We start from the raw sequence: 12,882 nt of genomic DNA, 5'->3' as shown, positions 1-12,882 counted from the left end.
CAAATATTGTAAATACATGCATCATTTATTACTTTATTACATTGCTGGCAATGTAATATATAATGTATAACTATATTAGGGAACACTAGATTTTATCCTCGTTTTTGCTATGAATGCATTTCAACGTGTCTTTCATGCTATTTTTGTCGCTAATGAAGCCCCATATTATTAGGCCTACCACCTAAGTAGGGTATTCAGTTGGCTTTTGGTGCTCTTGGTAATCTGCAGAGCTAACATTATTGCTCTTTAAGTAGGAAAAAAGTCCATGAATTTGAATTATCTGGAAAACAATAAACAACGTGGATCCCCATTCCCCAGAGAGAAACACAGGACAGGTGCGTCACTAGAAACCGGTTTGTTTGGCTTGGCAGCAGCAGTAGAAGTGCCGTTCGCCCCCAGACCTAGGCGAGGCGCTAATGTGCGCACGACTGACACAAGGAAGCTTATGACTCCACAATAATATTACCAAAGTACAGGGAAACTGTAAGGAGCTCTGCCTGTTTAGATGGGATGGCAACTTTAACCAGCGAACGGAGAGCGTTTGCGCACAAAATTAACAGGTAGGAGAAGTTTGGCGAGAGTTGAAATGTTGAGGTGTCGTGCTGTGGTTTGTTTCACGCATCGGGATTCACTCAAACGAGAGATAAAGAGAAGATCCGCCACGAGTTTCACTGGGATGAACCTTTTGTTCAGTTCAACTCTCCGCAATTCGCAACGCTGTGACACTACAACTAAAGCGCTTCAGTTTCACTCATTTATTAGATTAAATGTCCAGCACATTATTATGTGCTATTTATCGTGTTTAAATCGTTAATGATAATGATTCGAGTGGATGAAAAGAGGATGCGTCCAGCACCATGAAGTGAAATTTGATGACAGTGATATCATGACTACGTTAGACTTTCAACTAACAAGTTAGTCAAACAGATATTCCACTTTGCGTAGGGCCAGTCTTTTATAAACTATTTTAAGTCTAAATATGCACATTACAGATGAAATGATGCAAAAGTGTTTTTTATATATATATTGGGAAAATACAGTTAAACTTATTCAGTTGCTCAGTAAGAGAACGGCTATGAAAGAGCAAACAGTTGTGTTTTTAATATAAGGAAATTGTACGTAGAGGTTGAAAATAGAGGCATGATTCTCTTTTTTTATTTTGCTTGTACAGTGATCTAAATCAATGCATATTGGTTGAGTAATTATTTTAACCCTTTAACGTTAATTAAGTTGTGTAGAATTGTTTTGAAAGTACCCCCACTGACACATTTATATAATGAGCATTAAAGTTAAAGTAATTTTAAAAGTTGAAAACAGGTTCTTCAGTTCAACAACACTTTTCATATATATATATATATATATATATATATATATATATATATATATATATATATATATATATATATATATTAGAGCTGCACGATTCTGGTTTTCTCAAACATATGGTAAAACAACAATAATAATTTTATATGTAGGTCTACTGGTTTCTGTAAATAATTCTATTGTACATATAATAATTCTGATGTTGAATTATGTTTGACATATAGGCCTATGCTTGCAATCATTGACAACATTATTAGACCATTTTTTTCACTGGTAAAATCAACACTATATCAAGGTTATAATAGTTTTGGATTTTTCATTAGTTTTAGTTTCTATTTCGTTTTGACTTTGTTTTCAAATTCAGTTAGTTTTTATTCGTTTTAGAGGCAGCATAGTTTTTATTAGTTTCTATATTTTAAAATGTCTTAGTTTTAGTTTAGTTTTCATTAGTTTCAGTTTTTTTTCTAAATGAGGATATTTGTTTGGTACAAGATTCAAAATCAACAGGAAATATTGTATAATAAAAACCCAGTCATACATTTTTTGAAACCTGTATTCAGAGGACACATGAACACTATCATCTTATTTACCACAACCATCTACCCTTCCTCAAATTCAAATACAACAGCCCACAAGAAAGCAGCCCTAAGTACAATATGTGTGCAAGGCTGCTTGTTAGGTTAGACATAGTGATGGGCAGGGCCAGATTATCTAATGGGCATCATGGGCACATTATGGGTACTCTCCATCAGGAGCAAGACAAGTAGGAATAATCAATAAGTGTGTGTATTATAGACGACTCAGATTCCTAGAACTGGATTGGAGAGGCGTTATCCAAATCATGTGCATTATAAGTTTGTAGAAGTTATACATTAAAATTATTGATTAATTTTATTTAACAAATATTATATTAATCTTATTTTTTATTCAACTGTGGGGTGCGGCTATAGGGGTTCTACAAGACATTGTGCCCAGGGGCCTCTGAATTCTTAATCCAGGCCTGGTGATGGGAAATTCAGATTTCTAACGCGAATGTTAGGACTCAACATTTTGTAGTCAGCAATAGTAATTTCAGTCAGTTAAAACATCACCATGATCTGAAAAAATTCTTACAGTAAAGTTTTACTTACTGTAAACCCAACTGAATCATGCTTCACTTATTTAAATTTCATTACGATTGTCTGTTCTGAAATAAACTTACGTTTTTCACCAGATGCTCTCATTTAAGCCCTCGGTTTACCCGCGCTGCAGTTGTTCCAAGTTCAGTTCAGTCATACAGCAGGCTGTACCGTTTGTGTTTGGTTCACTGAATCACACATGCGCAGTATTATCGGTTCACTGCCTCTCAATGTAACGTTACTGTTCTAATAACTGCATGAGTGCGTATATTGGATTATTTAGTCAGAGGGGGTATTAGGCTTGTTATTAAGTAAGAAGTGGGTGGATAAGTGCTTATTGGAGACGCGAATAATTTCAAATGATTGAGTATGATTTGGTGAACTTGTTCAACCGGTTCACTTAGAAAATCCGATTACAAAGATTCGTTCACGATCGCGTTACAGAAATAAAACCCATTATTGGGCACACATGTGTTAAAGTAATAGTTTTAAGTCTCTGTATTTAATGCTGTCCCCGTGCTGCTGTCATGTCCACGCATTTTTGTCGCGGGAGCAACAGAAAACATAACTCGAGGAGAACCGGCTCGATCTGGCCAATGGCAGCAGGAGACTCTGAGGTGCTAAAGGATCAAACACAAACACCTGCAGCGTGGATTATATTTACTTCTAAAAGGCTTACAGTAAGATTATTTATTACATACATTTACAAATACGAAAACGAAGGAGGTTTTTGCTATAATTCTAGTTAGTTTCAGTTAGTTTTGTATGTACACAATACAGTTTCAGTTAGCTCTAGTATTTGAAGAAACTCGTTTTTATTTTTATTTCAGTTACCGACAATTATTTTACATTTTAGTTTTAGTTTTTTTGTTAGTTTTCGTTAACTATAATAACCTTGCACTATATAGGTTAGAGTAGGTATACTGACACTATAAACATTTATTTTCATGCACAACTGTGTGTTCGTTATGAAAGAAAAAACATATCAAATTCTCAAATCAAACTCTAAAATGCGATATGATGATTTAAATGATGTGCACGCTGTTGGCTTCATTTTCTCTGCATCACTCTGTGCCACAAACTCAATATTATTTACTACTTTATTACCTGTTACTCACAGCAGGTTCTGTTCACTAAAGGAGACGCGTGCATCTATCATTAAGTAGGGCGCATGCCCGTACTACAGCTCACGGTCAGCAGCTCGCATCACGTGTGATTTCCCGGCCGCGAATACAGCATTATATGAAGACAAAAATGACATTTTTATTTGAATTATACCTTATAAATACAGTATGTGACTCACTCAACATCATTTGGAGGTGTCCCTGTTGCTGAACAATGTATGTGAAAGAATGAAAAGACTCGTGCAGCTGCCATTGCTTCTCCCCTGAACTTGAAAATATTATTAGCTAAATTGTAGAAATGCTGGATAAAGATCGTCTAGGGGGTCGAATCGAGATTGTGATCTTTTTACGATTAATTCTGCAGCTCTAATATATATATATATATATATATATATATATATATATATATATATATATATATATATATATATATATATATATATATATATAGGCAATTTACAAAAATGTCAATAAAAATTGCAATTAATTGGGAATTTAGAGCTGCTCTATGATCTTTAAAAACAGTCTTTTTAGTTTTAACTTGATAAAAAAATTATTCTAAATATGCATGACAAGATTTAATGGTTTCTAAACTTATTGTTACACTGATTGACATTTTAGAGTGTGTTTATTGTAAATCGGGATTAAATTATTGATTTGCCCTGTTTTAGTTTTTTAAAGGACACATTCTGCATATGAAATAAAGATTAGTTATTACTCTTGCATTATTTTGAAGATAGAAACCCCCTTTTTGTCTTTGACTCATCTACTTGCATGATACTGTTGTTCCACAATCTCAGCTTTTGCGTTTCTTTTTCTGCCCGAAAGGCATGAGTCCTGTGTATACAGTCTTACATTTCATACAGCTATTATCTTTACCTTTGTGAGAGCAGACTCATTGTTTCTTTGCAGGATGTAGGAAAGGGTGGTATTCTCCATTCCGCCTATTGCTTTTAGAGCAGACTAGTTTTCCTCTTTCCTTTTGAAGCAGGAAATAGGAAGCCAAGGTTTTGAACCGCATATATCTCTGATTTTGTCCTGCAGACTTGTGTAATACTTAATGGTCACACATTTGCATGAACTTATAAACGCTTTTTATTCTCATTTCTACACTGTAAAACAAACAGGGTGCTATTATTATTCCAGCTTGACCCCGCTGCCTTAACAGTGGCTTTTCCTTCAGTCACTTGTTTATAATTTCAGGAAATGGATAGTCTGTGAAGCAGCTTGACCTCGGGGAGGAGGCCACATCCGCTCTTTGGGCCGCTTTAGGATTGGTTGAAGGACAGCGTCTGATGCTGAAGTCTACAGGCTTTTTGTTAGCAGTGCAAAGTCTTGATTTGTGCTTTGAGATTGAAGTGGTTTGAGTTAGAAAATGTGAATTTGTTTGCCTATGAATGACAGCACATTGCTTGGGTCTTACAATTGGTTGCTAATTAGAGTGGTTGTAAAAGCAACTCTGTATGTTCTGGGTATTTGAAGGTATTTGAAGGGTGTAGTGTAGGTATTTTGTGTAGATATTTCTTTATTATTAGTATTGTTTAAATTTTTTTAAATTGAAGTTTTTGTTTTTGCATTTAGTTAGTTACATTTCCTGTAATTTATTTGATGCATGCAATCTTTAAAAGTAAATTTTTTCTTTACATTTTTCGGATTTTCACACAAAACATTATCAGCTTCGGTAGCATCCAAAGTTTTAATGTCAGTGCTTCCACCGATTGCTTTTAGTGAAATACACCAAAAACTGGTGAAATTCATGCAGTTGCATTTGTTATGCAAAATATGTGTTCATAAAACACTTGATTCTACTAGTATATTTAAATGTATGGAGTAGGGCTGCACAAAATCGTTTCAGCATCGATATTGTCATGATCACCAGAGGTCGCTGGAAAACATTCACACTCTTACAAACTACAAATTCTCCAGTTCATGGACTACAACTTCATGCACTCTGTTCACTCACGTTCCAGATACTGACTGATTACACTTCCACAGCTGAAGCTGCTCAAGGCCTGATTACTGCACTGAATAAACAGCACAGAAACACTCAATGTTGCTGAGTCTTGTTATCTGTAAAGTAGCACTACAACATGTTTTCCTAGGCTGCGTCTGAAACCGCCTACTACTCAGTAGGGACTGCATTTGAATTTAAACATACTACTCGGCTGTAAGAAAAGTACGTTCTAAACAGTATAAATGTGAACTAGTCGGCACCGTTCTCCCACACATTTTGGAGAGCACCGAAACTATAAGTTTATCGAAACTTAAAAAGCTGAACCACTTCCACACCACTGCATTAGTCTTTCCTCTCTCATCAACTAATTGACAAGATGTGCATGACAATCATAGCTTTTTCCTCAATCACATTTTCAATTTAAGTGCCCTTATCTACCCTAATGGTGCTTTCATATGTTTAGGCCATTTTAGACTGCGCATTAAGGCCTCGTATTGAGTTCAGCACCATTTTTATTTTTCTCTAATGAACCTAAATATACATACAGCGCAGAATATTGTTTAATTATTGTCATCAAATAAAGCTTAAAGCTTACTTGTTCAGTAGCACACACCCTAAGCATAAACCTGCTGATATTTTCTCCTGAATCCAAAGTTTAAACTGTAGTAATAGGGACACTTTCCTTATGTGTTTGTGTGTTTTGAAGGAAACTAGAGTTTCTGTGGAAACTGGAGTGTGTGTGTGTGTGTGTGTGTGTGTGTGTGTGTGTGTGTGTGTGTGTGTGTGTGTGTGTGTGTGTGTGTGTGTGTGTGTGTGTGTGTGTGTGTGTGTGTTTGTGTTTGTGTGTGTGTGTTTGTGTGTGTGTGTGTGTGTGTGTTAGAGCGAGACAGTTTGAGTTTGTTAGGCAGCAGCTGGAGGCCATCTCCGCATGCATGAAGAGTTACAGGGTTAGCTTCTCATTTGCTTTTAGTCCTCAAATAGGTAGAGCGTCCTGCCTGCCTTCTGTCAGCGGCTCAGCATCTCTTCAAACGCTTGTCCGTGGCCATCCATGCAGCTGCTGGCTTTGTCCAATACAACATCTAGTTGTGTTTGTTACAATATGATCTTGATTATATCTTTGGTACTTTGTCCTTGCATATGAGCTCATGATGTGATTATGTGAAATGGAGTAAATGTCTTGTGTTTTGTCTTTCTCAGGACGGTTGCGTCTGAGGTCAGAAAGCAAGTTTCCAGGGAATATGGCTCCCCACAGATGTCCAAAAAACGTGCTGGAGCTCATCAGCCGGTTAGTGTGTAATTGTGTGTTTATTTTTGTATATTTGCATACAGTTCTGCAGGCCTCTGTCAGGTCTGGAGCCAAACCGAAAGTGTAATTTAACACTTTGCTGAATTTTTGTTTTGACAACAATCTTGACTCTTGTACCTACTTTAGTACAATGTTTCTCAACTGGTGGGGAAACATTTTAAAAAACAAAGTAAAATTTTTTACTTATTTTGCTCATATCGGACTTTAATATTGAAATGCGCGTGCGACAACCGTACTGTTTGACATGTGAGATTGCAGCACGAGTATGACTCTGAATATGCATAGATTTACATATATTGACGATAATAAAGGCTTAATACCTCAGTGTGTCACAAGCAGTCAGGTGCTCTTACAAGAGAGCGTGAAACCTGCTAAATTAAAACGAAATTTAGAACCAAGTACTTCCAAGTATTTGAAGTACAAAACATCCCAGTTGCAAGGACAAACCTGTGGACTATTTTTAAAGACGACTCCATTAGCTGAGGGCATCACAAAAGTGCCTAACATCTTCATGTTCAAAACAAGTACAGGCACTCCGCTCATCTTACTGTGCTCCCCATTTAGCAAAGGCCAAGAAAGCCCACACAAAAGCAGAAGAGCAAATAATTGGTGATTATTATAAAATGGTTATGATTATTTTAATCATTTTACTTTAATTTGCTGGTTTCTGTTCAGTTCAACCGGATCAGTGTTAATGTTTTATAAACAGTTCAGTTTAGTTAATGGTAACTTAACTTTTTCTTATCCTAACCACTTTTTACAGTAGTTTACGTTTTTACTCTCGTTAGTATTCGTTTTACTTAATATTGTTTATTTGTAAGTCTTGGTGATCATATGATTTTTCTGTCACTAGTTGCGTATGTTAACAAATAAATGTAAATTAATTATTATTACTAAAATTATATTATAGTTTCAAAAAATTTGGGTCGCGGCTTGATGACCATGTAAAAATGTGGGTCCCGTGGCCAAACCAGTTGAGAACCACTGCTTTAGTAAATTGTGTATAGGAAACGTTTGTTATTGTGGAATTCAACAGTAGTATATCAGTAGTACAGTGCATACAGAAGATGTTTACATCACTTCAGGTTTCCTCTTATTCTCTTATATCCTTATTCTAAAATTAATCAGTTAAATAATCAATCAAATAATGAAATTGTTCAAAATCTTACAAGCAATACTCCACAATGACAACACGATTGACGTTTGTTTGTAATCATTAAAAATTTATTAAAACTAAAAAACTAAAATACGTATATCTGCATAGTTCAGCTGATAGATGTGACTTTTTTATACTCTCGTGTCTGTATATTTGCGAGTGAGTGAGCCATTGACCATTCCTTGACAATTGCAAACATTTCTGTTGAGCATGTGAACACAATGGGCAGTCAACCCATGTCTTAATCTCTTATTGGCTATAGCTTGTCATTATATTTGACCCCTTGTGCTGTCAGCAGACTGTCTAGATAGTTTACAATGCTAGAATTAATATTGAATTGAAAGCCAGGGTCCACTCATCACCTAGCCAATACCATCCATACAGTAAAGCACAGTGGTGGCAGCAGCAGGAACTGGAAGACCAGTCAGAATAAAGGGAAAGGGTAATAAAAACCTAATAATAAGCTAATAATAACCTCTGGTTATCAGAATGTGGCAACAGTTCATTTTTAACAGGACCATGACCCAAATACAATACTGTGAATATTCTTCAGTGGCTCAGCCGGAGTCCAGACCTGTACCCTATTGAACATCTCTGGAGAGATCTGAAAATGATAGTATACACCAACACTTTTAAGCTGGTGGAGAGGAAAAAATAAGTGAACCAAGTTTGTAGCATCATAGTCAAAAAGATTTAAGGCTGTCATTGGTGCCAAAGACTGTGAATAGTGTGAATATTTTTTATATATAAACTTGCAAAGATTTCAAGCTTCTTCCATATTGTGATTATGTTTGTAGAATTTTAAAGGGGATCTTTTTTTAGTTTTGGATTGTGCTGTAAAATGGCAAATTAAGGAAAAAGGGGAGAGCTGTGAAGACTTTTCAGATTCATTGTCTTTTAATGTTTCACAATAATAGCAAGAAATTATTTACTCAATATATACAGTGCTCAGACGTCAGACAAAATTCTGGCAACTCTCCTGTTCAAGCTTTTTATGCTTGCTCTGAGCCAAATAGTGAGAAAGAACCAAACTTCCTACCACAGCTATGCTAATGAAACTCAGATCTACTTAGTCTTACTGCCTAATGACTACAGTCCCATTGACACCCTCTGCTAATGCATTACTGAAAAGAACCGTCGGATATGCAAAAACTTTCTTCAGTTATGTTTCTTCAGTTAGTTCAGACTGCATGATTTTAGCCCTGATTATGACTCGCTGACAGGTTTTGAGAAATCACAGACAAATGCCTGAAATCAAAGGCAAATTTGTGCTCGTGCACGTGAGTGACAGTTACACAGTATGAACTATCAAAGACACAATCTGAGAGAATCGCAGGTGTGTCGTAGATGCCTGTGAGATATTTGGCGTGCGAAATATCTGCAGCTGTTGGCGATTCAAATCATGCTGTGTGAAATGAGTTTTGGTTGAAAATAACATCGGCGATCACCTACAGCCAATGAAATGCAGCATTCACTTGTGTGTGTATGTGTGTGTACCTGCAGGCCAGCAGGAGGTTGAGGGAGAAGTAAACGCTCCTTTTCAGTTTATTTGGACCCAAATGGAGGAAAAACTAGTGGAGGTTTGACAGGAGTACCTGTGTCTGTTTGATGTTTCATACAGAAAATTAAAAAAGAAAGTTGAGGAAAAATTGCTAATTCCTTTTAAACCCCATTAAAGGCTTAATTATATAGTTATTAACAAAATATATATACTACGTGTTTTTGGCTGTGAGACCTGATTTGGACGAAATGGTAGCCCAGATAATCATGCAGTGTGAAAACATCTGTGACATGACTACTTTCAAAATCATGCAGTCTGAACTCTGCATTAAACAAGGAGAAAACTGAAGTAATTGCATTTGGAAACAGAGATCATGTTCTCAGGGCCTACTGACACTATGCCATCCGTACTGTGCCCAGACCCGTTTCCCGGATCGTTTGAGAAGTGTGAGTGCGCTGAATCGGGCTCAAGCACGGTTCACTTGGCCGGCCCTGGCCCGGTTGGAAGAGGTGTGCCTGAGCGCGGTTCACTTGGGCTTTGGCCCGGTACGCTTGTGTGTGAGTGCAAAACGCGCCAAAGCCCGAAACTGAAAGCGAGACGTGACTTTTAAGGGACTGTTTCATATAGATTTATTAATCATTCTTACTGTTCAGTGAACGCAAACTGCCGTCGTTTATTAAAGACGCAAACTCCTCACTTCACGACAGCTGCGCGCCTTCAGCAGACCTCCTCATTCCTGCAGCACGAGGGCTTTATGATTGTTTTTGAGTGCCAAAAGTGGCGGATCTGTCCGGCGAAATTTCTGACTGCCTGTCCCCGCATCCCTAAGGACTGTTTGGCGAAATATTTGACGGCATATCAAACGACTGAAACGATATAACTAGAGAAATCTCCACTGTGCTGCTGAGTGAGAGAGCACTTCTCACTGAACAGCCCAGCAGCGATGACGTAAGCATGCCGAAGCCCGTTTGTGGTGTGAGCGCCGGCCGTCGGGGGAGACGGGAGGGGGGACAAGCGTGCTTTGGCCCGGTTCGAGGCAACTGTACCTAGTGTGAGTACCGCCTCAAGGTGAATGCGTACCTTGACACTAAGGGTCAAACAACAAAAAATAAGGTCAAGAATCTTGGTGTGACTCTGGAATCAGATCTGAGTTTCTATTTCAAAGCAGTTGGTAAATCAACCTACTATTATCTCAAAAACAAGAATCAGATGCTTTGTTTCCAGTGAAGACTTAGAGAAACTTGTTCATGCTTTCATCAGCAGCAGAGTGGATTACTTTAATGGCCTCCTCATGGGCCTTCCCAAAAAAGACAGTCAGACAGTTACAGCTCATCCAGAATGCTGCGGCCAGTATTCTGACCAGGAAAATTAGAGCACATCACACCTGTTCTCAGGTCTTTACACTGGCCCCAGTTACATTCAGAATAGATTTTAAAGTATTATTGTGTAGAAATCATTAAATGGCCTAGGACCTCAATACATTACAGATATGCTCACTGAATACAAACCTAACAGATCACTTTGAGCTTTAGGATCAAATAAACTAGAAAATCCAAGAGTTCAAGGCATGGTGAACCAGCTTTGAGCTACTACGCCCCTCGGTGTCGTAATCAGCTTCCAGAAATGGTCAGATGTGCTCCAACATTAGGCACATTCAAAGTCGAGGCTTAAAACACATCTATTTAGCTGTGCCTTTACTGAATGAGCTCTGTGCTACGTCCAACAGATCGCACTATGTTTTTCTCTTCTTTTTCATTATTTTATAACCTGTTTTAACACATTTTTAATTTGTTTTATATATATATTTTAAACATTTTTATTATTTCTTTTTATTTTTCTTATACTTTTTTCTTTTATTCCTGTTTATGTAAAGCACTTTGAATTGCCACTGTGTATGAAATGTGCTTTATAAATAAATTTGCTTTGCCTTGCTTATTATTATTATTATTACAGAAACCTTTGTTAAGTGGACCATTTTCTAAGCAAAACATTTTTTGCATTATGTTTGTCAAGTTTCCAGTGATAAAACCGTAGATGTACAAAATTAGTTTAATGATTTCCAGTTGTCAAAGTGGATGTTTGTGTTCATAGTGAATATCTATTAGGACACCAGTATTTGACAAAGGATTCAGGCATTCAAGTGTGACCAATAAGTGGGCAGAGCTGTTTTAGGAGATTATAGATGGATTTTAAAAAGGGAAGTGGAAATGACCACAAGCCACAATCACTTCCCCTTTCTTTCCCCTTAATAACACTAGGTTATTTTGAAGGTTTCTTTTTACCCCATTACTTACACCCACACACACACAGATATGTTTGTTTTTGTAAATTGTGGGGACATTACATAGGCTTCCATTTGTTTTTATACTGTACAAAAGGTATTTGTGTCGCCCTAACCACAACCCTCACAGGAAACGGTACATTTTTACCTCTTTTACTGACTAAAATCAGTATGCGAGCCGAGAAGTATGTCCGAATTCATAGAATTCGAAAATCAGTATGCGAGAAGTATCCGGATGACTTACTACTTCCGTCGAGATTCAAGAGTGCGCATCCCATGCACGCTGCGCTATCCCATGATGCCCCGCGAGCGAATTCATGAATGGGAGTAAAGCAAAGCAATTGACGCAGGTAGGTCATGTGACCATGACAAAATGGCGGATGTAGTACGTCCTAATTCCATTCATACTTTTCACATTCATACTGTATAGAATGTACCTTTCTAACGGCCGAATAATACGTTTAAATTCTAATGCAGTACCTACTGAGTAGTAGGCGGTTTCGGATGCAGCTTTAGGATCTGACAAGTGTAAGCCCATCATGTCTCTTCTCTCTAAGGTGCCGTGTATTATATTATATTAAAACATTAAATCCAGATGCACAATAAATAGCTTATTGACATATTACTTTGTGTGATGACTTCATTGCGTAATCGCAACTCAAAACTAAATTTTTTCTCAAATTGACTGGCCAGTACTCTTCTCAGCAAAAACCTTATTTGAAAGATGTCCATTTAGATTTGTATGAAAAACATAGTTGACTATTTGTCAAAGTAATACAAATATTTTTAAATATAACACTGATAATGAACAGTTGCATTCATTTAAACGATCACAGCTTGTTTACTTGTGAAATTAATACATTTGTAAAAGTGACAACAATTATAGCACTACTGGAATTCATTGCAAAATTGAAAATAACATCAGCGATCGCCTACAGCCACTGGGAGAGCAGTATTCACTAGAGTAGTGTGTGTGGGGAGAGAAGTTAAAAGCGCTCCTTTTTAGTTTATTTGGGCCAAGGAAATGGAGGAAAAACTAGTGTAAATTTGGCAGGAGCACCCGTGTCTGTTCACAATATCAAAACCGGGTTAAAAAAGAAAGTTGAGGAGAAATTGCTA

The 12,882-nt window shown here is 37.1% G+C and overlaps 1 protein-coding gene across 5 annotated transcripts in view; it reads left to right on the top strand.

Moving 5' to 3' along the window:
* Positions 1-467: 467 nt before the first annotated feature.
* The window catches only part of dock6 (dedicator of cytokinesis 6), a 111,829-nt gene continuing 99,414 nt past the window's right edge, over positions 468-12,882 (top strand). For all 5 annotated transcript variants that reach the window (XR_015481346.1, XR_015481345.1, XM_087245244.1 and 2 more), the window contains exons 1-2: positions 468-560; positions 6,717-6,804. Coding sequence is in view for 3 of the 5 variants with exons in the window: in XM_087245244.1 (XP_087101370.1) it covers positions 511-560; positions 6,717-6,804 (138 nt within the window). In the remaining 2 variants the exon portion in view is untranslated. The remainder of the gene's footprint in view (positions 561-6,716; positions 6,805-12,882) is intronic.

The sequence above is a fragment of the Danio rerio genome, chromosome 3 (genome assembly GCF_052040795.2).
Source record: "Danio rerio strain M-AB ecotype USA chromosome 3, GRCz13ab, whole genome shotgun sequence".
Lineage (NCBI taxonomy): Eukaryota > Metazoa > Chordata > Actinopteri > Cypriniformes > Danionidae > Danio > Danio rerio.
The sequence above is the reverse complement of the archived record's forward strand: the minus strand, read 5'-3'. Positions and strand labels throughout refer to the sequence as shown.